The 27690-nt window shown below is 40.2% G+C and overlaps 2 protein-coding genes across 4 annotated transcripts in view; one reads left to right on the top strand and one right to left on the bottom strand.

The window, feature by feature from the left end:
* FAM186A (family with sequence similarity 186 member A) overlaps nucleotides 1-13907 on the bottom strand; it is a 70723-nt gene extending 56816 nt beyond the window's left edge. Inside the window, exon 1 of the mRNA XM_030884749.1 lies at nucleotides 13725-13907. Coding sequence (XP_030740609.1) covers nucleotides 13725-13907 — 183 coding nt within the window. The remainder of the gene's footprint in view (nucleotides 1-13724) is intronic.
* A 3500-nt stretch (nucleotides 13908-17407) lies between these two features.
* Nucleotides 17408-27690, top strand: part of LARP4 (La ribonucleoprotein 4) — a 42362-nt gene continuing 32079 nt past the window's right edge. For all 3 annotated transcript variants that reach the window (XM_004711386.2, XM_045287280.1, XM_004711385.2), the window contains exon 1: nucleotides 17408-17525. In XM_004711386.2, coding sequence (XP_004711443.1) covers nucleotides 17508-17525 — 18 coding nt within the window. In that variant the 5' untranslated portion in view covers nucleotides 17408-17507. The remainder of the gene's footprint in view (nucleotides 17526-27690) is intronic.

Genomic DNA, 27690 nt, shown 5'->3' with positions numbered 1-27690 from the left:
TGTAGCAACGATGAAACCTACAACTTTCCTCGACTTTCTAAAGGCTTCCTCCTCCTCCACTACCATGATCCCAATTCTACCTTACAAATCTGGCTAGACCAGAGGATGTACACTGGTACACATAGGAACTGGAAACAGGGAATCCAGAGCGAATGATCCCTTCAGGACCAGTGGTGTGAGTGGTGATACTGGGAGGGTGGAGGGAAGGTGGGTTGGAAAGGGGGAACCAATTACAAAGATCTGCATGTGATCTCCTCCCTAGGGGATGGATGGCAGAGGAGTGGGTGAAGGGAGACGTTGGACAGGGCAAGATATGACAAAGTAGTAATTTATAAGTTATCAAGGGCTCATGAGGGAGGGGGAGCGAGGAGGGAGAGGTAAATATGAGGAGCTGATGCCGGGGGCTTAAGTGGAGAGCAAATGTTTTGAGAATGATGAGGGCAATTAATGTACAAATGTCCTTTACACAATTGATGTATGTATGGAATGTGATAAGAGTTGTATGAGCCCCTAATAAAACGATCAAAAAAGAAAAAAAATTTAAAGGGCTGTTCAAGAAGACAAAGTAAAATATAATGAAATGAGCAAAGACCCAGAGTTAGATAATAAACAAAGAATACACTCAGCATATCATAAACTGTAAGAACTCAAGAAAAAATTCAAGTCACGAGTTGCAATATTGAAAAAGTCTGTGGGCAAAATATTAAGTGATACAGGAAGTATCACAAGGAGATGGAAAGAATAGTCAGCATCACTGTACCACAGAGAACTGGTCAACATTCAGCTATTTCAAGAGGTAGCAAGAACCTTGGTCTTACAAAATGGTAGTGTAGGAAGAAGTCCACGCTGCACTGAAAGCCTTAGCCAAAAACAAGGCTTCAAGAATTGATGGAATACCAACAGAAATATTTCAATTAGCTGATGAAGCACTGGAAGCACTCACTCGTCTGGGCCAGGAAATTTGGAAGACAGCTACTTGGCCAACTGCCTGGAAGTGATCCATGTTTGCCCTCATTCCAAAGAAAGGTGACCTAGCATAAGGCTCAAGTTATAGAACAATATCATTGATATCACATGCCAGTAAAATTTTGCTGAAAATCATCCAACAATGGTTGTAGCAATACATTGAGAGGGGTTTAGGTTGGATTCAGAAGAGAATGTGGAACACAGTATATCATTGCTGATGTCATATAGATCTTGTCTGAAAGCAGAGAACACCAGAAAGATATTTACTTGCGTTTTGTTGACCATGCTAAAGCATTTAACTGTGTGGGCTATACCAACTATGGATCTCCTTAAGAGGAATGGGAATCCCAGAACCCTGCATTGTTCTCCTGAACAACCTGTGCATGGAACAAGAGGTAGTTGTGCAAACAGAAGAAGGGAGTATTGCATGGTTTAAAAGGAAAAGTTGCAGCCTCTCACCATACTTATTCAATCTGTATGCCGAGCAAGTCATCATGGGTTATATGAGGAAGAACTCAGCATCAGGATTAAAGGAAGATTTATTAAAAACCTGGGATATGCAGATGACACAACCTTGCTTGCTAAAAGTGAGGGGTACTTGAAGCACTTGCTGGTGAAGATCAGGGATTGCAGATTTTGGTATGGAGTACAATTCAGTATCAAGAAGATTAAAATCCTCACAACTAGACCACTAGGTAACATCGTGATAAACAGACAAGGGATTGAAATTGTCGAGGATTTTGCTATGCTTAGATCTACAGCCTATGCTCATGGAAACAGTAGTTAAGAGATCAAACGACAGATTGCATTGGGCAAATCTGCTACGCTAGACCTCTTTAAAGTGTTAACAAGTAATGAGATTACTTTACTAAGGTGCACTCAAGTCATAGTATTTTCAATTGCCTCACATGGATGTGAAAGTTACACATAGAATAATAAAGACAAAGAAGAATTGATGCATTTTAATTATGGTGCTGGCAAAGAATATTGAAGGTACTATGGACTGCCAAAAGAACAAACAAATCTGTCTTAGAAGTATACCCAAATACTCCTTGGAGGTATGGATGGTAAGACTTCCTCTCATATACTGTGGATATGTTGTCAGGAAAGACCAATCCCTGGAGACAGACCCAAAACCAACGTCACTGCCATGGTGTCAATGATGACTCAGAGAGCCTATAGGACAGGGTAGAACTGCCCCTGTGAGTTTCTGAGACAAAATTTTTACCAGAGTATAAAGCCTGGTAAAGCAGAGGGGCAGTGAAAAAGAAGAAAATCTTCCACAAGATGGACTGACACAGTGGCTATATGGATGGGCTCAAACATAAAGGCAATTGTGAGGGTGGCACAGGACCAGGCAGTGTTCCATTGTGTTGTACATAGGATGGCTATGAGTCAGAACTGACTGGAAGACACCAAGCAGCACCATTCAATATTCTGCTGGAAGTCTTAGCGCTATTAGGCAAGAAAGAGAAATCAAAGGCATCTAAATTGGCAAAGAAGTAGTGAAGCTCTATTTGCAAATCATATGATGCTATACATTTAAAAAATCCCAAAGAGTTGACAAGAAAGTTGTTGGAGCTAATTGAAAAATTTAGCAAAGATGCAGGATACTTGATCAGCATAAAAATCAGCTGGATTTCTTTACACTTACGAATAGAACTCTGAGAAGGAAATCAGGGAAATAGTGTCACTTACAATAGCCATCCAACGATAAAATACTTAGGATTAATCTAACCAATGTAACAAAATACCTGTTCAAAGAAAATGACAAAATATTACTAGAGCAGTGGTTCTCAACTTGTGGATCACGACCCCTTTGGGGGTCGAACAACCCTTTCACAGGGGTCACCCAATTCATAACAGTAGCAAAATTACAGTTATGAAGTAGCAACAAAAAAAATTTTATGGTTGGGGGTGTGTGTCACCACAACATGAGGAACTGTGTTAAAGGGTCGCGGGATTAGGAAAGCTGAGAACCACTGAACTAGAGAGACCTACATAAATGGGTAGGCTCATGGATAGGAAGACTTAGCATTGTGAAATGTTAATACTACCCAAAGCAATCTGCAGATAAAATGCAATTGGGTTAAATTCAGATAAACATCATTCTTTAAAGAGATGGGAAAATGAATAATCAAATTTATGCAGAAAGGAAAGAGACCGTGTAAACAAAGTACACTAAAGCAGAACAAATTAGACCTCTCACTTCCTGATCTCAATACCTATTACACCGGTTAGCTATGATACTCAAAACAGACTGATACTGGTATATGGTAGTCACCTAATCTGGTGTCAGTTTAAGGATTAAGAGTGTAGTGGTGTAGTCCAGGCTGTCAATCTGGAGATAGCCAATGAGACTTCTGTGTGGGCATGGCCTTCTACTGAGAATTTTGGGAAAGCTGGGATTTTCTCCTTGGAGACAGAAGACACCTCTCTCTCTCTCTTCTACTCCCTGGAAGACATTGTAGAAGACAAGTCACATGTACCCAACCAGACCTCTAAGGCTGGAGAAGCCACAGAGAGACCCCTGCCAGCATTGAGTTGCTTACAACGCCACTGGACCCAAAGACTTCCTACCCACTGGCTTGTGATCGTCCTTCATTTGGCTTCATTGCATGTGCTTTGTGAGTATGAAGAGGACTTTATAGATTGGTTTCGGACATATGGGCTAATATCAGACTTATGGCCTTGGACTGGACTAGGTTGGGATGTTTTCTCAATGTTCAGTTGCTCTTGTATATAAATCTTTTTCTTATACACATGTGTGTCTATGGATTTGTTTCCCCAGTCCACCCGGACTAACACACTGGTACAATAATAAATACATAGATCAACAGACCCAAATTGAAAACCTAGTAATAAATCCATTCATCTACACACAGCTGATATTTGACAAAGGGCCAAAGCACATGAAAAGGTGAAGAAAATAGGCTCTTTAACAAACGATGCTGGCAAAACTGGATTTCCATTTACATAAGGTTGAAGCAAGACCTATATCTCACACCATATTAAAAAAACAAACAAACCTCAAAATGACTAGAAGACCTAAATCAGTGGTTCTCAATCTTCTAATGCCGCGACCCTTTAATACAATTCCTCACGTTGTGGTGACCCCCCAACCATAAAATTATTTTCCTTGCTACTTCATCACTGTCATTTTGCTACTGTTATGAATTGTCATATAAATCGTAATGTATTTTTCTGATGATCTTAGGCAACCTCTGTGAAAGGCTTGTTTGACCCCTGTATTAGTCTGGGTACTTTGGAGAAACAAACCCACAGAAAGTCATGTATAAGAGAGTTTTATGTAAAGAAAATGTGCATCATGAAAACATCCCAACCCAATGCTGCCCAAGCCCACAAGTCCAACATTAACCCATTAACCCAACACCAGTCCACAAAGTCCTCCACCTCACAAAACAGAGGCAATGATGCCGACTGCAGGAGGAAAGCTGAGTCAGTGAACGAACAAGCATCTCAGCACTAGCAGGGGTCTCCACACGGCTGCTCCAGCACTCAGGGCTGCATCGGGATAGGTCCATGTAGCTTCTCCTTGGGGATGTCTTGTAGGAAGTCAATCTTGCAAGCTGAAGCAGGGAACTGCTAAGGCAGCTGCACCCGGTGCAACCATCACAAAACAAGAGACCCGAGAAGTAGAAAGGCGAGGCTCACCACCCATTTATCCCTCCGCCTTTTAATTAGCCCCACATGTGATTATTGGCCAGGCTGGCACAATTAACTAACTCAACCCCCAAAGGGGTCACGACCCACAGGTTGAAAACTGCTGGACTAGAGGAAAATTGTGTTTTGTTGGTGCTATACTGCACCCTGACTGGCTGTTCCTTCCTTGTGCCCCCTCTGTAAGGGGATGTCCAATTGTCTACAGATGAGCTTTGGGAAACATCTCCACTCTGCCCTCCCCCTGATTCACATTGATATGATTTTTTGTTTTGGGTCTTTGATGTTTGATACTTGATCCCATCAATACCTAATGATCACACCAGTTGGTGTGCTTCTTCCATATGGACTTTGTTGCTTCTTAACTAGATGGCCGTTTGTTTATCTTCAAGCCTTTCAGACCCCAGATGCTCTATCTTTTGATAGCTGAGCACCATCAACTTTCTTTTGCTTCACCACATTTGCTTATGCACCCATTTTGTCTTCTGCAATCATGTCAGGGAAGGTGAGCATCAAAGAATGCCAGGTTATTAGAACAAAGTGTTCTTGTGTTGAGGGAGGCCCAATGTCTGTCTGCTGCCTTAATGCTTAACAAATATATGTACATAGATCTATTTCCCTATCATTATATATAAATGTATTTACATATGTGCATGCCCATATTGAGGCCTGTAGGAATGTCGTTTGCCTCCTAGTTCCTTCCTCTATTTCCTTTCACTTTCCTCCTGTTCCACTATCATGTTTGCTCTTCATTCGGGTTTCAGTAATTCCTCTTGACTACATTGCCCTTGATCAAGCCCCACCAGGTATCCTATGCCCTCCCCACTATTGATTTTTATACCACTTGTTGTTCCCTTGTCTCGGAGTTTATTGGCACACTTCTTCCTTTCCCCTGCCTCCCCCTCTCACATGTCCCCCATTGTTGTCACCTCCAGATTGTTTATCCCACCTATCTTATCTAGATAGACCATATATGTACCATTAAATATAATAAAAAACATACAAACACAGAAGACAAAGTAGATAACTGAATACTCCTGAATATTAGACACTGTGTGCATCAAGAGATTTTACCAAAAAAATAAATAAATGAAGTAAAAGGTTTTTAACCAAAAGAATGAAAAAAATAACTCACAGACTAAGAAAAAAATTTGGCAATGACATATCAGACAAGGGGCTAATCTAAAAAATTTATAGAAAACCTCAATACCTCAACAGGAAAAAGACAAATAATCCAATTTGAAAAATAGGCAGAGGACATGAACAGACCAGCAAAGAAGATGATGTTCAGGTGGTCAATATACATAAGAAGTCATGTGCAAGATCATGCAAATCAAAACAACAATGAAATATGTCACCCCAGTATTATAGCAAAATTCAAACAAATTCAGAAAACATCTTGCAGGAGACACCAAAGTCCATTGGCATAATTTAGTTCACAAAGACAATGTTGTACATCCTACTTGGTGAGTAGCAACTGGGGTCTTAAAAGTTCGTGAGCAGCCAGGTAAGGTACAACTTGGACTCCCACTCTTCATTCGGAAGTAAAAAGAGTGATGAAAATCCATAAAACACCTCCTAAGATAGATGAACTAGAGGACACTACCCTGAGTGAAATCATTTGGTCGCAAAAGACAAATATTGTCTGAGACCACTACTATGAAAAGGCAAGGGGAGGTTGTCACATACATTTTCAAATGATTAATAGTGATAGGAATGATAGGGAAGCAGGGGAAGGCGCAGACTAGAGTGTACTGTAGACAAATGTTAACTTGGATGAAAGGAAATCATGACACAGTCAGAGGGGGTCGGGAAGCCAGGGAGAGGTTTGCAAGTTAGATTTAATAGAAGCAAATACAAATTGACTATTCTAAGGGACACTACCAAATTCAAATCTAATTTGTGGAGACACGTTTAGTAAGGAACACGTCAACTAGATGAGGGAGCCCATCTACAGGAGGCCGTAAAGACGTACAGAAGCTCAGCCACATAAACAGGATATGGAGAACAAAGAAGCCATCATAAAATCACGATTCGTGGCAGACCAATTCATCACAGGTGCAGGTGGGACTATAGAAATGGGAAAGGGACCATGATTGGGATACGCACACAAAGACAGATAGAAAAGCTTACAAGATTAGTTCAGGGCTCTCCTATCAAGGCAGCCAGGGTGTATGCCTCATGACCATTACACCCGCACAAGTAAACAAATTCCACAATCAATGCTTAAGGGAACAGTGGGTTAAGAGATCAAAAGAAAGGTTGCATTGGGGAGATCTGGTGCACAAGACCTCTTTAGGATATTGAAAAGGAAGGATGTTACTTTGATGACTAAGGTGTGCCTCACTCAAGCCATAGTGTTTTCAATCACCTCATATGCATTGCTAAAAGGAATCTAAAACCAATGCTAGAAGTACATCCAGAGTGCTCCTTAGCTGCAAGGATGGAAAGGCTTCATCTCATGGACTATGGACCAGTCGGGAGGGACCAGTCCCTGCAGAAGGGGAGGGGCTGCAAAAAAGAGGCAGGCTCTCAAGGAGATGGATTGACACAGTGGCTGCCACAATAGGTTTGGGTGTAGGAACGATTGTGAGGATGGCACAGTGTTTAGTTCTGTTGTGCATAGGATTGCTATGGTTTGGAACTGACTTAATGGCACCTAACAACAACAACAACCCAAACTCCATCAAGCACACATTTAGGAAAGTCCCTAAGGTCTAGTCTGCCACTCCCTGGACTGGCGAGGGCAATAGAAGCACTACTTTCCTCGCACACAGCCTGAGGGCAAAGCTGTTCACATTTTGGGGTTAGTGGTCAGAAAGAACTTAATGGAGGCCGAATCTATGTAGAGACTCGAAAATGGATTTAGGGCTCTCACTGTAAACTAACCTATAAGCTCAAAAGTTAAGCTTTAATACACTATGCAACCTTACCATGGTGGTGATCTATGAGCAGATGCTTTGATAGACATGCAGACTGAACAAGGGTGGAAGGGAGTGAGGGAGCATATTCACAAATATAAACAGATTTGCAGAGGATAATTGTATATGTGGATTTATCTTCATTGCAAATATATCCTGAATATATATGGAGAGCTGGCTTACCAGCCAATAGAAACTAGTGGAATCCCCAAGACTAAGGCTCTTTGTCACCCTTCAGGTCTGGAACTGAACTCACCTCCCTGTTAGAAAAATCAAGCATTAAAGATCAAAAGGGCAGTGTTTATCCAGGGACAAGGGTTAGAGGGTTAGGAAAGTTAGAGGGCTCCAAACAGGAAACCCAAGGAGGAAGGGGGGTAAGTGCTGGAACATTGAGGGGATTGCAATGGATGGATTGAAACAAAATGTGTACGAATTGCTAAATGTAAACCTCTTACCTGCTCTGTAAATATTCACCTAGTTCATAATAAAAAGTTTAAAAATCAAAGGAAGTGGAAATGTTTTGAGCCTTGACTTAGGCCAAGTTTGCTTATATGTATGTCACACAAAAGAAAAAATCACAAATCATACATAGAGCTGTAGTTCTTTCAAAGACACTATTGCTAAATGGAAGAAAGAGAGAGGTCATAGGATGTAAGAAAAGGTTAATAACTATCATAGAAGGGTTATACCTAGAATGCATAAATATACACAAAACTGAGCCATTAAACAGATGACTCCATGAAAGAGTATATGGACAACATATTTGAGCCCCCGAGGAAGGCATACTAATTGCAAGCAAGCCTGAGGAGAGGTGTTCCAAGTTATTAGTATATGGAAGTGAAAGTTTAAACATGATAGTACTTTTTGGAATCGCTAAAATTAAGATTGGCTACATCAAGTGTTGCTGAAGTATAAGTCTCTTAGACTGCTTGTGGGGGTGTAGAGTGGAATAAGCACTTTAAAACAGTTTAGGATTATTTAACATTTACCTACCAGCCATTTTCACACCAAGAGAAATGAAAGCGAATATCCCTATAATCTTGTGTACATGAGGATTCATAGCAGTTTTATTTGTAATAACGAGAGAGAGAAACAACCCAAATGTCCATGCCAAAGAAAAACTCAGCAACACAAAGGAATGCATTGAAAATAAAATGCTGAAAAAAGCAGAAGAAAGTAGATATGTATGAACCCATTGCCATCAGATCCATTTGGACTCATAGCCACTCTCGAAGGCAGAGTAGAACTGTGCCAGCAATTGCCAAGGCTGTAATATTTACAAATGTCACATCTTTCACTAGAGGAGTGGTTAGGTGAAAACCGCCAATCTTTCAGTGAGTGAGCACTTTTAAACATGATGCTACTGGGGCTCCTTAGACGCAGTATGAGTTCATTTACATAAACTTTTAGACAATGCAAGCTAATCTGTACTGGGAGAATGCAGATTGGTGGTTGGGTGGGGTTGGGAAGGCGAGGAAGGATGTGTATATTATAAGAGGACATGGAGAAACTTTGGGGAGTGATGGATAGGTTCATTCTTTTGAGAAGATGTAACTGGTATATGTAAAAACTTATGCACGTTAAACATGTGCAACTTCCCAGCCTCCACAACCCACCAGCAAGAACTACCCTGTTTCCCCGAAAGTAAGACATTCCCCGAAAGTAAGACATCCCCCGAAAATAAGACCTACTTACAGTTTTGCCTCTCACTGAAATATAAGGCACCCACTGAAAATAAGACCTCCCCGAAAATAAGGCCTCCTGAAGCTACCGTAACTCTGGACTCTGGACCATAGGGGCGGGCACCGCCCCCGCAGCTCACTGTTGGCCGCAGCGCAGCCGGAGCAGACAGGAAGTGCGAGGTCTCTTTTAATAAAACAATAAACAATAAATGTGTACCGTATTCTTCATGGAAAAATAAGACATCCCCTGAAAATAAGACCTAGCGCATCTTTGGGAGCAAAAATTAAAATAAGACACTGTCTTATTTTCAGGGAAACAGGATAGATGGGCCCAGCTGCTAGTACCAACGTCTCTGAAAAGAATCACAAAATGGTGAATTTTAAAAATTCTTTTTTCTAAAGAATCACATTTGAAGGTCCTAGACAGAGTGGGAGAAAAATGTGGAACAGAATTCAAAATCATTAAGAAGTATTACTGGACCAAGGACTCAAGTAGAAAGAAAACGTTTTGAGAATGACGATGGCAACAAATGTACAAATGTGCTTGACACAATGGATGGATCGATGGATTGTGATAAGAGTTGTACGAGCCCCCAATAAAATGATTTTTAAAAAAAAGTATTATTGGCTGATAAACACCAAGACAAAGGCAGGCTTCTGCTCTCGGGTCATGTACTCTTCTAATCTGGTCTCCCATGCAATGAGACAGAGCCTGCCTAGCGCCCGTGAGCCTTATATCACCCACTTTATATGTACCTCTTCAAAACCACCTCAACTGTGGTCCGTTTCTTAAGATGTGGGGAGAGGGAGAAGACTATTTAGTTCCTGACATACAACATGGTGCTCAGGTCACTCCATGTTAACAGACAGTCCTGCAAGAGTGATAAGCAAAACACACCAGAAATTCAAGGCAAGATGTGGGGAGCGAGGCATGTACGTTTCAGAGAAGACAATTGCATTTCTGTTGGTAGGTCAATTTAGGGGAGGAAAAACTTCCCATCGAGGAAAAACGCTTAACAATACTTATAGAGAACCCAAGGGGAGAACATGCCAGGGACTACTGGACACTGTTGACCTCGTTTTGATGCAGCTCTTGGGTATTCGGGTCCTATTCTATAGACGACTGAGACTTTAGACTCCGGACTTTGGAGGTGCACAGCATCCTTCATAGGCCATGCTAGAAGGATTCAGATGTGGAAACCCTATTACGTGAATTGGGCTTTACCTCAAACCCACATGTAATACAATGAAGGTACTGACATTACTCCCTTGGATTTAAGGCTGAAATGCTCTGATGAGAAGAAGCAGAGGATGGCTATCCCAAGGTTATGAACTTGGCGGTCATAGGTCTCTGTTTCGAGGGTGCCCAATGAATGGTGCTTGGCTGGGACTACCATACATTGATTCTTTTAATTCCCCCTTTGCTTTCTTATGACATAGATTAATCTGGCAGGCATGGTTCTGCCTCTGTGAATGAGTGTTACAGAAAAGTGTGCCCTACCACCAACCCCAGTTGTCTGTGTACATAATGTCCAGTCACTTAAGAGTTTAATCTGTGCAAGTCAACAATTTATGTATTGCAATCTGAAGTTGGCCTACATTTGTATAATTTCCTTTTCTAAACAGAATTTTAAACACTATACCATTGGCTAAATTAATGATACTACAATGGAACTACCTTATGCCCAAAGGCGATGATATACAAGATTCTCTAACAGCAAATGATAATGATACATCTACAATGAACCAGAGACATATGTAAAGCATAGATATATGAATGGACTTTGGGCTTGCACTTAATTAAAGTCCCAATCTAAGAAACATTAGTTCTTACGACATGATCTTGCTTGATGCTCACCTTTATGAAAAGATCACTGAAGATATGGGGCTATAGCAAAGTGTGGTGAAGAAACCAGGTGGTGCTGGGCTATCAGAAAGAATGGTGTCTCTGATCTGAAAGACTTGTCTTCAAACAAGCATCCATCTAAGTGAGGCATCAACCAAGTCTACATGGTAGAAGCACACTAGCCTGTGTGACCCAAGGATGGTACATAATAAAATCCAAATCTAAAGGAGGGAATGGTATCAGAGCTTAAGTTGTGAACACCTGGTTTGCAGAAGGCTATGGATGACAGTAGAAGTCCAAAATCCATTTGCGGAGTTCCCACATGGATTAAGCCTCTGGTGAATTTTCTCTGACCATAGCTGAGCGATGTGAAAGGACTTGCTATCAGACAGAGAGGGTTGTGAAGTCGATTTTGGCAGATGTAGTTAGGTTAAAAAGTAATCTCATTTGATCTTCCCTTTTGATTCATTCTAAAGTTGTTTCCGTTTTTAATATTTCTGCTTTCTTTTTGATTGGGGTTTTTCTCTATTTTGTCTAATCATTATTGTTATCTTTTTGTTTGTTTGCTTCCTGTGTTTTTTATGTTTTCTGTATATGAAATCCAGGATAGGTAGATCTGTAAAGACATAACTGGACTGACAATTGCCTAGGGACATGGCAGCGGAGGATGGGGGGACAGGAGCTAACAACAGTGAGTACGAGAAGAAGATGCTCTGAACTTTCGGTAATGATTGCACAAATCTTCTTAATATGCTTGAATGATTATTATTGTATGATATGTGAAGAACAATTAAAGTCTCATTGATTGGATAGAAACTGCTGAGACCCCCCCAAGACTATGGCTCTTCCCTTCAGGTCTGGAATCGAACTCACCTCCATGTTAAAATAATCAACTCTTTATGATTAAAAAAGCAGTGTTTCCCCAAGGACAAAACTCAGAGGGTTAGGAAAGAGGGAGAAATGGAAACATGAAGTACAGGGAGAGGAGGGGATAAGTGGTGCTGCATGAGGGGATTGCAATGGAGGAGATGAACCAGAATGTATATAATCTATAATCTGCTCTGTAAACCTGCATCTCATTCAGGTCATAGGTTTTGTTGTTTTTTAAATTTTTTTATTTTTTATGTTTTTTAAAAAGTAAATAAAATAAAATATAGAAAAGCATGGAAAAAAGATAAAACCTTCACCTAATTCACAATGAAAAATGTTTAATATGCAGTTTATCTGATGTTAATTATAGCTCAATAAAGCTGTCAAAAAAGCATTGTTATGGTTGCTAGTTGTGGGGAGTTGGGGTCAGGTAAGTCTGTGGGGAGAGTGAGGTAATATCAGTCTATTTCAACTCCGAAAGCATAGGAAAGTAATTCGCCTTAATTGCTCTTACTGGTTTCCTGACTGCTGAGAGAAGAGAATGTGGTATTGCCTCAATGGTTTGGGGTCTATTTATAGATTGCTGTGTTAGTTGAGGCCTTTGTTTATTGTTGTTTTTACCCATGGTAGTCTAGTCCTGGTGATGTCAATAAATGCCTCTCTAATGAAATGTCCAGGAGAAATAAAAAGAACTAGAATTTGAGGTACTCCATAGATATATTTTTTCATATATTTTTAAAAAACATAGCTGTCCCTTTGTTGATCCATTTAACAGTTTTATCAGTTAAAAAAGAAAAGAAAAGGGGAAATACATGTGGATTAAGCCTCTGGTGAACTCCCTCGGAACATAGACCGGGGACTGAATAGGCTTCTGTCATGCAGTCCCTTAGAAGCGGCAAACATCACATGTAGTTAGGTTAAAATTTAACACTTTAACATTTGATCTCCCTTTTGATCCATTTTAAAGTTGTTCTAGTTTTTAATATTTTCTGCTTTCTTTTTTTTTTCTTTTTTAACATTTTATTAGGGGCTCATACAACTGTTATCCCAATCCATACACACATCAATTGTGTAATCTGCTTTCTTTTTTATGAAAGTTTTTCTCTACTTTATTTTGTTATTCTTGTTGGCTCTTTTGCTATTTTTTGGTTTTGGATATTTTTCGGTATACGAAATCCAGGATGGGTGAATGTAGAGAGAGAGTAGCTTTTGATAATAGTTTCTTGGGAGTATGGCAGGGGAGGTTGGGGGAAAATAGGCAACTAATAACAAGAAGTACAAGAAAGAAGAAAATGTTCTAAAATTGATTGTGGTGATGATTGTATAACTCTTCTTGATATGATTGAACTACTGAATTGTATTATGTATGGATTATGTCCCAATAGAACTATTAAAAAAAACACATAGTTGTTTGATAAAAGCTCAGTAGGGAATAATTGGAAACTCTTGGCTAATATTAGATATTGCTGTTAGCTGTGGATTAGAACTTTTCTTTCTATCCCATATGTGGTTTATTTTTTAAATGGCTTGAATGATTACTTCTGATAGTCAAGTGAGAGAGATTAATATCAAATTTTAGCATACACTATTTGAAACTTGAGTGACATTGGCTACGTTTTCAGATGAAATTATCATTTGAAGTCAAAGTTATCCCAAATACAGCCAAGTTTCATGAAAGTACAGCTAGTTCTAATAAAAAAGATTGCTAGTTATGAGGAGAAAAAGTTGCAAACAATAAACTTCTTATCCACTACCTACCTTTCTGGCTCGAGAAAGCTGTGCTTGATTAATTTTGGAGATGACTTTCTGCGTTGAGAACGGGATTTCAAGCCTGGGGGTTGCTGGAGTATTAAAGACTTTTGGGGATTCTCCTGAGATGATGTTAAAGAGTCCCTTTTCTGAATCAGATTCACTGTCTGTCTCATGCTCCTTGATCAACATTTTGAACAGTTGGGTGGTTTTCGTTTATTTCTTCTTTTTTGCAGAATATAGACAAATGAAAATAACGGTATCCACTAGGAAGCTAGAAGAAGTCTTCCCTGTTCCCAGAGATGTGGTTTACCTTACTATTAAACTCGCTACCCACGGTATTCTAGAGCTGATGATGTCATAATCGATTGATTGTGACGTTACCCTTGACCCGAACATTTGAAGAGTGCTTACTCTGCAGAGAACTAGGCCTTCTTTGTGCTGCGAGGGTAGAAGGGGGAAGTGGGGAGGGAGGGAGGGCATAATAGGTAACAGGAAAGCTAAAAGACATAGAAGATAATTAGTTTTAAAATTACCAATAAGTTTTAAATCTAAGTCATAGAATTCAAGATCCAGTGTAGCAAAACATAACTCCTGGCCCTTCTCTCTTCCTGAGATTTTGCCTAAGTAGTTTGATGCCTCTAGGGAAATAATGATTACAGTCTCTTCAGCTGTTCCTTAACATTTCCAAGACAGGCAGTAATTTGGAAGATACTATTTGAAGACCACACTCTTTGCATTGCTCAGTTACTTGTTGGTTTTTTTCTTCAACGAACCTAACTGAAGAAGGCTTGACGTTCCATAGTTGGTTCAAGAAATTGAAGCAAACGGTAGAGGAGGCTCCATTTGAACTGAAGGAGGAAGAGTGTTTGGGGCAGCTCCTTTGCAGTGGAGGTGAAAGGGTTTAGTAGATTGAAGCAATTGAAAGAAAAAAAGGGTGGTTTTGTTGGCTATGTAGGTAGTATACTTTTTTTTAATTAAAAAAATTCTGTTAAAAGCATAGAAAATTATAATACAAATAGTCATGTGCCCATCACATAGAAAGAACCGATTCTAACATTTATTAGAAGCATATGTTAGAGACAGAGCTGAAGTCTCCTCTGTTCTCTTCCTCTGGGGCCTTTCCTTCTCCCTGTCCAGAGACAGTAACAATCGTGAATTTGATGTATTTATATATAATCCATATGTATTATAGGTGTATCTGCTCATAAACATTATACAATATTTTATAGGTTTTACATTTTATACAGATTGTCAGTAGCTTCATTTCTCTACAAGAATTTCCCATATTGAATCCTTATAAACTGATGCTAATTTTTGTGCTTCAATCTTCCAGAGAAAAGAAGGCAGGGAACCACCAAGCAGATATCTTTTAGAAATAGCAATATAAAGAGAACAAATTCCATATTTTCCCTTCCATTGTCTAAATTCCTGTTCTGTATTCCTAAGGCATTTCATGGAATTTCTATTATGGTATGTATCTCATTGACATATACTGTATCTATTTCTTTTTTTTTTCATGTATCTATTTCTTAATGGTGTCTACCTACTTACTAGTTGTTGAACCTCTCAAGACTAGATATTGTACTTTCCCCTTTTTCTAATGCCTCCTATGTTATTTTTCAGATATTCCTTAGAAATGATCTAAAACTTGTGGTCCAGTGTAGTCTCAGACTCTTTTTCTTAAGGAAATTTTTCAAAGCTTTGGAAGATCTTCCTTATTAAATACTGCCCTCGTCAAAAAGTATTATCCCTCCTTTCCTATAAACCATAGTTAAGTCTATTTACTCCAGGACATTCATAATGGGTTCTCGAAGGGCCATGATGAAAGAGAATTATTTATCTTTTTGTAAGTATGAGGTTTACCTAAAATATTCATCACTATCCAATATTTCTAGACTATTACAATACTGTTGGTAAATAATATTAAAGTGTGAGATTTTTAAATAACTCTTATTTCTCTTGATTTCTTTAAACTGCTTACCCCAGCAGGAATTCACAAAATAGCCTGTTTTAAATGCTTGATGACTAAGCTGAGTATTATTGCTCCCTTTGTCTCTCTATTTTGCATACAGCACAGAATTCATCAGCAACTGAAATGAAGACTTTTGAAAGTAAACTTTAAAATCCCTCTCCTTCCCTTTCAATTCGACAAGCATATGTTGAGACATTGCTGTGTGGCTACAATGATCCTAAATGATAAAGAACGCATGATGGGATTCCTGTGAAGAAAAAAAATTAAGATACAATATAATTATCAAGGGCTAACAAGGGACATGAAGAAGGGATCAGTGGAAAGTGGAGCTTCTGAGAAAGTCTTATGGAGAGAGAAGGCTGACTGGCAAATGAAGGCATTCCAGATCAGAAAGAGACGCCTTCAGCTATGGCTTTAGAGGTGAGCGTTAATTCGTTTGTATCTCATCGTAAAAGGGAGGAGATGGGTTTAATGGAGAGGAAATAATGGCAGAGGTGTTTAGTTTGGTTTATACACCAGCATTTGGAAGATAGGATGGATTTGTTATTTAAATCAGAAGGTGAAGAGATTATGTAGGATCAGAATAAGAATGTCTTGAATGAGGGTTCTTGAGTGAGGGAGGGTGGGGAAGGGAGGGGAAAAAATGAGCTGATACCAGGGACTCAAGTAGAAGGAAAATGTTTTGAAAATGATGATGGCAACTAATGTACAAATGTGCTTGACACAATGGATGATGGATGTATTTTGAAACGAGCTGTATGAGCCCCCAGTAAAATAATTAAAAAAAAAAAAGAAGAGGGTCTTGAATGAAAATAACTGCCGTTTAGTGAAAATGAGATCTTTACTTTAGGAAGACTTTTGAACGAATACAATGTGGGGGGAGGGGAGACACCTGCTGGAAATAATCAAGTTGAGGTTCTAAGAGATATTCCTGGAAAGTATTGATGAACACAATAAGGTGCTTGAACCAACTGAGAGAACACTGTAAAGAGAATGAAAATGTTTTCGTTCTTCTTGTGTTTGATTTGAATTGATGAAAGAACAGGAAGGCAGAGGCTGGTAAAGTAGGTATTACTAAGTAACACGTTATTATTAGGCGGAGATGTGGGTATCTGATTCCAGCAAATATGGGTCAAAGAGGGCGCCCTCAACTGTAAATGGGGTAATGTTATCAAGGATTGTTTTGCGATTAGCCCACGTGACATGCGTACCACAGTGAAAGCAAATTTGCAATACACAGCGGCTGCAATTAATACACCAGTATTCTGCTTGTGCTAGATACTTTCTCCTGCTTTTCCCCGCCCTCCCCGCAAGCTACCACGTTTTGTGCAGAGTTGGGCGTTTGTTCAGTACACGTCGCACAAGCTCGGCTATTTAGCAGAAGTAGACTGTGAACTGTGAAAACTGTGCTATTGGGGCTCTGTGGGAGGTGTCCGTTCGCGAAGGATTACCCCGCGCCCACCGGCCTGGCGCCCCTCCTGGGGACGCAGAATGGTGCGGTCCTGCCGCATCCCGCCCCTCGCCTCCCCCCGCAGGACAGGAGTGGTACAGCCCGCAGGGGAACTGTCTGCAAGCTGAGCGCTTGGAGGGCGTCTCTGACCCCGGAAGTAGTTCTCGCAGCGCCGGAAGTAGTTTCTGCTTCCCAGAGCGGTGGGACGGAGCGAGTCAGGCCGCGTCGGCTGACGGCGGAGGAGGAGCCGCGTCTTTTGCCGGGTGGAGGAGCCAGGCGAGTGTCCTCATCCTAGCGCTTGGGGCTCGGGCCTGTGAGCCAGTCGGAGTCGCGGCGGCGGGAAGGCTTGAGCGGGACGGAGGAAGTCATGTTGCTCTTCGTGGAGGTGAGTAGACGTAGTCATCGCGTGCTGCCCCGAGGGAGGCGGGCGTGTGGAGGCGCCGGCCGGTCCCCCCGCCATGTGACTTTCCAGGCCATCCATGCGGCGGCAGCGAGAGACAGACTGACACAGCACCTGGGCCAGGCGGGCCTGCAGCTGCGCTGCGCGACCTCGCCGCACTTTGTGAACCTGGGAGAGTTGAGGGCAGTCGGGGCGCGGGGTGCAGAGCCTGGCTGGCGTGGCGAGGCAGACAGGGAGGCGACAGGGTCCCATATGGATGTCCGACGGGAGGCCCGCTGGCAGAGGTGAGGGGGGCGGTGAGGGGCAGGGGCGGCCGCGGAGCGCGGGTCGGGTGGGCGAGGCCCCGGGGGTGAAGCCGGGCCGCACGGAGCCCTCCGGGAGGGAGGCGAGCAACATGTGGGGCCGCGGAGGGAAGACCGTGAAATTCAGTACAAGTATTTGGGAAAGAAAATGGGAAGCTTCTTTTGTAGCCACTTCCACTAGATTTCGTCGGGTCCCCGACTCTGGATCGGTGTCTGAGTAGGGAGCGCGTTACTGTTACTGCGGGAGAAGCCGACAGGGTTTGGAGCCTTGAAAGGCACCGCTTTGACCTTTTGGAAAAGTTGTTCAGGCAGCGTCTGCGTGAGGAAGGGTTGGTTTTGTGTACAGATAAAACCCCTTTACAGGAAAATTCCAGGCATGAGAGAAACGCCGTGTGGGGAAAACCATTTTTTAGTGTCATTTGAACGGTCGAAATACTTCCTTTGCTTTAAGTGGAACGAATGGTGTTGGCCTGTTTTAGTTTTGAAGATAGCAGGTACCTGCTGTACTCAAACAGGGATTTAATTTCTCTTAATTCTGCCGTTCTCATGTGCAGTGTGCATCAGCTGACCCCCTGGCTAATGCTTTCAGTAGATTCCAGATCATATTGTTCTTGCACTGTGAAAAACGTCAAACTAGCAAAGCAGCAACTTCATAACTTGGCACTTGTTAACTATGCCCATAAAAATAATCTTTTCATTAAAGAAAGGGATTTGCTGGTTGTATGATGGATAGAGTGAGCAGGGGCTGCTCTGTGGTGGGTTTTTTTTGGGGTGGGTGGGAGAGTGGCTGTAGGCAGGCGGAGGGTGAGGCTTAACTCTGCCATAAAATAAATTAATGGTTTTAATTTTTGAGAAGAAAAATCGAATCAAAAATATATAGTTGACAAATTTGAGATTTTTAGATTGTTTAGAAAAGACAACAGCGTATGGCTGGCTTTCATGATAAGCATTTGAGCTTTCCAGTCAAATCATGAAAGGATTTTAGATGACCGATCCCCTTCTGTTTACCTTCAAAAAAAGTCCTCATTGTTTTCCTTCGGCGGAATAAAATCAGATAGGATTTTAAGCAATGTCCATTTGTTGTAGGAATGTTATGCCTTGCAAATGCTGCCGGTTTTAAGTGCTTATGTATTTTGCTGGGCAAAACAGATTTTGAAGTTTGATTATATAGACATAAATTCCAAAGTAAACGTTTGAGTTCCAAACTATTCCTTTGGCTTTGTAAAAATGTGGTCTTTAAATGTACCCCAATTTATCGATCTCCTGCCCCTAAAGCAACTTTTGTAGCATTTTGCAAATGAGAAAACTAAAAATGAAAGAGTAAGTAACTTTTCCAAAATTCAAAGAGCTAATAAACTAGTTGAACTGGGAGACTGACCCAGGTCATTCTAATATCAGGCCATAGTTAGGTTTTTGTTTTTTAAGAAAGTTAGACCTGTCTTACTTCTCAGTTAAGGCGAATTCAACTATTATGCAAATTGATTATCTTCATTATTTTATTTGTGAATCAAGATTTTGGTGTTAAAGATGGATTACTATTATTTTCTATTTATTTTTCTCATGTCCTGAGTTTTACTGAAAGACTAGCAATGCCATTTAGGATTTGAAACTGAATATACATTACTTATTTGACATTTTGTTAACTTATGCTATACAGTATTTGTTCTAAGGTCATTCCGGTATAAATAGAATGGAGACTAAAGTCTGAAATCTGCCTTCTAGAGCACAAGCCTTTGGCACCAAAACTTATTATTTTTTCCCCCAAAACTTACTCTTACACTTTCTCCTAAGCGCCAAGGGTTCTTACTCTGGGTCCCTGTGTAGAATTCAGAAAATCTAGGAACTTGGTAGAGTTGGAGTGTGGGGGAAGGAGTTATGTATTATTTTCACTAGCGTCTAATTTAAATTTGTAGTTTTCAATATAGTCCACAATGTTTATGACAGCCAGGAAAAAGTACAGTAGATATTGTCTTATCTTACAGTTAGTACAAGTATTTTGATATATTTTTTTAGGACTACCATTTCTTGTTACTAAATAAAGAACATCTTTTAGTCAATTATTAAAGAAACATTAATTACTAGATTAGAACTTTTTAAATAAAGTAGTTGGATAGATATAAACTAGACTCCAGTTTATAACTCTGATTAGTGGGATAGATAATGACAGTAGCAGCAATAACATAATAAAAACAGTAAACATGTATGGCACTCACTAAGTGCTTTTGTATATATATGTATGTATGAGGGGACTTCTAAAAATTTAAAGAAAAAATAATTAAAAGTTCATGGATTTAAAAAAAATTTTTTTCTATTAACTTTCTAAAGCCTGTTTTTATGTATAGAACCCTGATGGTGCTGTGGTTTATGCATTGGGCTGTCTGTCACCTGAAAAGTTAGTGGTTCAAACCCATCAGTCCCACAATTGGGAGGTGATGCTTTCCCCTTCCATACAGATTTACAGTCTTGTAAAGTTTCCATGGGGTCATGGTGAGTCAGAATCAACTCAATGACAGTGACTTTAGTTTGATGTATGTGTATGTATGAATATGAGTATATATACACACACAAACATAACCCACAAATGTACTCAAGCTTCAAGCTGTACAATAGTTTTGTGAGGTAGGGTACCATTATTAATCCCATTGTAGAGTTAAGAAAATTATAGCTTTGGCAAAATGAATTTGCCAAAGATTATACAGTTAGTGAATGAATATTGTTGTTTGTCATCATTGTCGTCATTGGTCTTTGTCTGGTCTTTGTTGTTGGGTTCTGACTCATAGTGATTCAATGTGACAGACTAGAACTGGCCCATAGGGTTTTCTTGGGGGCAGTTGACCTGTAAAGCTGAAGTTGCTTGGTGGGTTCAAGCCGCCAATCTTACACTTAGCTGTTGAGTGCTTAACTGTTTGTACATCACATCCTGCAGTAGCATTTGCAAGAAAACAAGGAATCCTAGTTTCATTACTGCATATGCTCAAGTATAAGCTGACCCGAATATCAGCTGAGGCACCTAATTTTACCACAAAACTGAATTTAAAATTTTTTGAAAAACTCAGCTTATATATGATTATATACAGTGTCTTTTTTAAAACCTGATCTGACTGACAAAATAGTTCAGTGGTTAATTTTTTTTTCCAGTAGTTAATTTTTAACTTTTTCTACCTGTTTTTTGAAAGCTCTTTGGGAAGTGATGGAAAGTTATTTTTTCATGTTTTGTCAATATTTTGTTCAATATTTACTCATTATTTTCAGGTCCTTTTTCCATTTTAATATTTTCAGCTAATTATGCCTGTTGTTTGGCAGTGTTTTAATAGCTACTAAAATTGGGGTTTTTCCCCCCCTTGAAAACATAATTTTTTGACCACTCATGGAGCACCCTAGTACATTCTTTTTATTTAAATCATTTTATTGGGGGCTCTTAAAAACCTTATGACAATACATTCCTAGTATGTTCTGATAACTTTCTTGACTTCTAAAACTGCTTTTTTTAAGGTGATAGCAATTAGCTATTTTAATAGTTTTTCATTGATTTTATATTGCAGTAATCATTGGTGGTATTGAGCCTCTCACCCCAAGTACAGTACTCAAATAGCTTTCTTCATAAATTTGAATGAGCATTTATTTATGCAGAATAATTAGATATCACTGATTGAAAATAATTTTTTTAAAAGACAAAGGAACAGAATACGCAAATTGTGAAGTGATTGACCAAAAAAAGTTATAAGGGAACAAGTAAGCAGTGTTTGAACAGATTCTGGAAAATTTGTTGGAACGTGGTGCAGAATTTTAAAATGAATAAAAGCTACCAGATACAATGGATTATATGCACGAGTGAAATGGAGAAAAAAGTGCTCAGAAGTAAAAGTAAGAAATGTAAAAGCACCTCCTAAAAGAAAAATGAACAAACTCAACAGCCAAACTCAGTGCAGTGAGTTTATGCTGACTCATAGTGACCTTATAGGACAGGGTAGAACTGCCCCTGTGGGCTTCTCAGCTATCAGTCTTTATAGGAGGTGGAAACCTCTTTCTCCCACTGATTCAAATTGATGGCCTTGTAGTTAGCCCAAAGGCCTAACCCATCACACTACCCCAACTTTCTGTATGTTAGCATTGCTTTAAACGTATCCTCAAACCAAAAAAACCAGACCTGGACTGTCTGAGCTTATAGGACAGGATGGAACTGCCTCTTTGTTTTTATGAAGCTTTAAATTTTTATAGGAGCAGACAACCTCATCTTTCTCTTGCCAAGCAGCTGGTGTGTTTGAACTAGTGGTTCACAGTTCAGTGCATAACCCACCATGCCATCATTGTTTCCTGTTTCTCAAGTGCTTTAAATGAAAAACAACAAGACCAAATCCATGTTAGCATTCCTGTGTGGGGCTTCTGCAACTGTAAATCTTTATGGGACCTGGATAGCCAGCCTATCTTTCCTCCACGTCATAGCTGGTGAGGCTGAACCACCGACCTTGTTAGTCCAGTGCTTACCCACCAACACCACCTGGGCTCCTTGCTTTAAATGAATAGTATATGAGAAATCAGTATCTAGCGACTGGGATTGTGTTGTATTTTGATCAGTTTGGTTTTAGTAGGGACTATCTGCCAACCTCCATGTTACCTCTGTCCAGATGGGAGTGATAATACTAGATAGTAACATTTCCAATCCAAAATGTGGGCCTTCTGTTTTAGAACTAAATAAAATTGTTGACTGTGGTCTGAGTCAGTGTTGCAGGGGAGTGGAAAGTAGCGGAAGATGTAGCTTTCAGCAATACAATTAATGTGAAATTTTAAAAAATGATTTGTAATCATCTCTTCAAGTATTCTTTAGTTCAAAAGTATAATGACTTTCTAGGTGATAAGTATTTTTTTTTAATCATCAATTTATTAGGGCTCATACAATTCATCACAATACATAGATCAATTGTGTAAAGCACATCTATACATTTGTTGCCCTCATCATTCCCAAAATTCGCTTGCCTCTTGGGTTCCAGGAATCAGCTTATTTTCCTTTTTTCCCCTCTCCCTCCCTTCCTCCCCCCCCCATGCACCCTTGATAATTTATAAATTATTATTATATCTTATATTACACTGCCTGGCATCTCCCTTCCCCCACCCCTCTGCTGCCTGTCCCCCAGAGAGGAGGTTATATGTAGCTCCCTGTGATCAATTCCCCCTTTCTACACCCCCCTTCCCTCCTGGTATCGCCACTGTCACCCCTGGTCCTGAGGAGCTCATCTGTCCTAGATTCCCTGTGTTTCCAATTCCCATCTGTACCACTGTGCATCATCTGGTCTAACCAGGCCTGCAAGGCAGAATTGGGGTCCTGGTAGTTGGGGGGACAGGACTAGGTGATAGTATTTACAGCATTTTGATTTAGCTATTTTTTCTATGCTTATGGGTTTTTGGTTTTTTCTTTAATTATTATTTTGCTCAGGTTCCCAGTCTTGAAAATAATTTGCAAATATATTATGCTGTGATTTTCTGTGTTGGAACTTTGGTTCAAATGTTAACTGTGTGAACTGAGCTAAATGACTTTTTTTAGAAATCATTTTATTGGGGGCTCGTACAACTCTCATCACAATCCAATCCATGCATCTATCCATTGTGTCAAACACATTTATACATTTGTTGCCATCATCATTCTCAAAACATTTACTTTCTACTTGAGCCCTGATACTCCTCATTTCCCCCCTCCCTCCCCCTTCCCCCTCCCTTATGAACTCTTGATAATTTATAAATTATTATTACTCTGTCATGTCTTACACTGTCCGATGTCTCCCTTCACCCACTTTTCTGTTGTCTGTCTCCCAGGAAGGGGGTTATATGGAGATCTTTGTAATCTGTTGCCCCTTTCTACCCCACCTTCCCTCCACCCTCCTACCGTGCTTCGCCGAAAGTAAGACATCCCCTGAAAATAAGACCTACTTACAGTTTTGCCTCTTGCTGAAATATAAGGCCCCCCCAAAAATAAGGCCCCCCGAAGCTACCTTGACTCTGGACCATAGCAGTGGGTGCTGCCACACAGCTCCCTGTTGGCCACAGCGCAACCTGAGCAGATAGGAAGTGCGAGGTCTCCTTTAATAAAACAATAAACAATAAATGTGTACTGTATTCTTCATGGAAAAATAAGATAGCCCCTGAAAATAAGACCCTAGCGCATCTTTGGGAGCAAAAATTAATATAAGACACTGTCTTTTTTTTTTTTCCTCGGGGAAACAGAGTAGTGTCGCCACTCACACCACTGGTCCTGAAGGGTCCATCTGTCCGGATTCCCTGTGTTTCCAGTGCTTATCTGTACTAGTGTACATCTTCTGGTCTAGCCAGATTTGTAAGGTAGAATTGGGATCATGATAGTGGGGGCTGGGGAAGAAGCATTAAAGAGCTAGAGGAAAGTTGTGTGTTTCATCGTTGCTACACTGCACCATGGCTGGCTCCTCTCCTCCCCGCAACCCTTCTGTAAGGGGATGTCCACTAAATGACTTTTTTGAGCTCCCTATTCCTATCAGTAATTTGAGAATAATTCTGGCAGAGTTGTGTGTTTGTGGAAGGAGCCCTGGTAGCATAGAGGTTAACCTGCTAACCAGCCACCCTGAGGGAGAGGGGTGAGGCTACTCCTATAAAAAATTAGAGTCTCAGAAACCCACAAGGGCAGTTATGACCTATAGGATGGAGGTGAGTTGAAATCAACTTGATGTCAGTGCATTGGAGTTTGAGTAAGCTTTGGCTACATTCTAAGTTAGGACCTGATGTATGCTGTCATCTAATCCTCACAATTGTACTGTGCTGTGCCTTGTCCAGAAGAGTTCCAGTCTTGCCACCTCACACGTGCATTTCGCCTTGTCCTGCGGGTCACTGAATTGGCACCGACTCGATGGCAGTGAGTTTATAATTATCTAGTATGTAGTCGCTACCAAGTCGCCTTTCAAATGGAAATGTTCCCGGAAAATTGATTGAAACTACATAATAGAGGGAACCGATTACAAGGCTCTACATGTGATCCCCTCCCTGGGGGCCGGACAGGGCAAGATATGACAAAATAATAATTTATAAATTATCAAGGGCTCACGAGGGAGGGGGAAAAATGACCTGATGCCAGGTGCTTAGGTGGAGAGCGGGTGTTTTGAGAATGATGAGGGCAATGAATGTACAAATGTGCTTTACACAATTGATGTATGTATGGATTGTGATAAGAGTTGTATGAGCCCCTAATTAAACGATGAAAAAAAAAAGAAACTACATAATAATAGTAACCACAAAAATACTGTAGCTAATGCTAATAATTTTATTTTTCTCCTCAAGATTTTTAATTTTCCTAGTTCTAGCCTAACCTTGTTACTATTTGCCTAGATTCTGGACAAGACAAACAAGTTAATAATCTTCTTTAAGATGGTATAGTTTTTTTGGATGAAGAATAAAAAATGCATGTTAAAAGAATCTTAATAATTACACTCATATTCTCTTGTTAGTTCACTGGAAAAAAGGTTGATTCAGAAAAATATCTGTTTATAAATGAGTGGCTTTAAATAAACCATTGGCAAAGGAGTACTTCAGATGACTATAACTTAGGGTCCGGTATGAAGTCCAGGCATGAAGCTAAACTGCAGGGGTAAGAAGTTAAATACTGCTTTGTTTGCAAACATTGAGGGGGGAAATGGATTTTCTGTCAGGGAAGAAGTCAGGAGCAATCCAGGATTTCTGTATCTCAAAAACAAACAAGCAAAAAACAAGCCTGCTGCAATTGATTCCAACTCATAGAGTCTATATCAGACAAAGTGGAATTGCCATATGTGTTTTCAAGGAGCATCTTGTAGTCAAGGGTCGGTGGAAGAGAGGAAGGCAGACCCTCAGTGAAATGGATTGACAGAATGGTTGCAGCATTGGGATCAAGCATAACAGTGCTTTGGGCCGTGTTTGGTTATGTTGTACATAGGGTTTCTACGAGTCGAAAACAGACTGGATGATACCTGAGAACAACAAAATAAGTCTTCATGGAAGCAGATTGCCGTAGCTCTGTCTCCTGCAGAGCAGCTGGTCTCACACGGCACCCCTGCACCACCAGCGCTTCTTTCTGTACTATGCCCAAAGCCAGAAACTCGCAGCCATTGAGTTGATTCTGACTCATAGAGAACCTATAGGGCAGAATCGAACTGCCCTTATTGGTAACTCTTTACAGATGTAGGAAGCCTCATCTTTTCCCCACAGAGTCGCTGGTGGTTTTGAACTGTTGACTGAATACATACCCACTGTGAGCCACTTAATATATAACCACTATACCTATCACCTGGGCTCTTGTACCACACGGTCAGCCAGTATTTCACATTACTGGATATGGCAAATTGCAAAATACCTCCCATTTTGTCCACAGTAGTATAGCCAGTCAATAACTAGATGCCTCACTCCTTTTTTTTTTTTTAATTTTTGCCGCCTTTTCATTCTCAAAAATCCTAGTTTGTGTTGTAAGTTTCTTTTTTTTTTTTTTTTTAAGGAATGATCAGGGATTCATTGTATGATTGTTGTCCAGACTTTTTAATTGTTGCTTTTAAACCATGTCATTACCAAGCCATGTAATATATGGGAGTTGATAGTAAAAAAAAAGTTGTCTTTGATTTGATTTTTATGTACATATACATTTTTATATTACAAAAACATTATCATCCCCAAATTAAAATAGTATCCAAATGTACTTTTTTACATAATTACTATGAAATAGGATTACTGATGTCAAATAAAATTTTCTTCTGTTCATGTCTTCATGATCAGTTCATTTTTCCTTCCCAAAATGTTATATATACACTACATTTGAGGCAATGAATTCAGTAAAGGCCTTGAATATCATCCACAGCTACCTATAGGATGTCATTTTTTGTTCCACTGATAGCATGCAGTTGTGGCCCTAGTAGTTTTTCTGTGGTGATCATTTGATGCATTTTTGGAAGACATTTATTTTGATTACATTTATACATCTTCATTATCTTGGGGTTTTGTTGTATCTTGAATAGCCTGACTGTGAGGCTGCCCAGCTGCATGGCAGGCGGTGGTGTCTCCTGTGCCCTTGTTGCTAAAGGTGGAACCATGTAAATTTATAGGGCAAAAAATGGAAGTTGACTAAGGTGAAGGAAGCCTTGTTATTTTAGCCTTTTGAGTTGAGAGAAGAAACACAATAGGGCAGTGGTTGAGTAATAACATATACAAGATTGCATAAGTTGGTTAAGGCCACGCGCTCTGGAGCCAGGCTGCTGGGTCTGAATCTCAGCATGTTAGACTACTTTCTAGTCCTGTGACCTAGGGCAAGTTGTTTAACTTCTTTCTCAGTGACTTCATCATTGCATAAAAACAAACCAAACTCACTGCCGTCCAGTTGAGGCTGACTCTTGACAGCCCTATAGGACGGTCGGATTGCCTATGTAAGGTTTGAGACTAATTCTTTATCGGAGTAGAAAGCCGAGGGAGCTTGGCTGGTGGTTCTGAACTTCTAACCTAGCAGTTAGTATCTCAAAGCATGACCACTATGCCACCGGAGCGCTCCTCATCCATAAATATTGAAAATGAGGATAAAATTGCTACCTCATAGGGTCAAGAGGATTCAATGAGTTACTTATATAAAATGCTTAGTAGTATCTGGTGTATAAGAAGCACTTATGAGTTGCTGCTTTCAGATATACACACAGAAGATAAATTCTCATCTCAATTTTCTGGTCATTTACATTCGAATATGATTCTGCTGACTTGACTGTAGCATGGCTTCAAATTGAAAAACCTATGGAAAGGGGGCCCGCCCCAATCCCAACTACTAGGTGGACACCTGCCCCTCCCCCCAGAAGAATTTATTTCAAAGGACGGCATTGAATCTG

This window comes from Echinops telfairi, unplaced genomic scaffold, assembly GCF_000313985.2.
Source record: "Echinops telfairi isolate 266 unplaced genomic scaffold, ASM31398v2 ScPeMD7_12;HRSCAF=54, whole genome shotgun sequence".
Lineage (NCBI taxonomy): Eukaryota > Metazoa > Chordata > Mammalia > Afrosoricida > Tenrecidae > Echinops > Echinops telfairi.
Note: the sequence above shows the minus strand (reverse complement) of the source record. Positions and strands in the feature narration are given on the sequence as shown.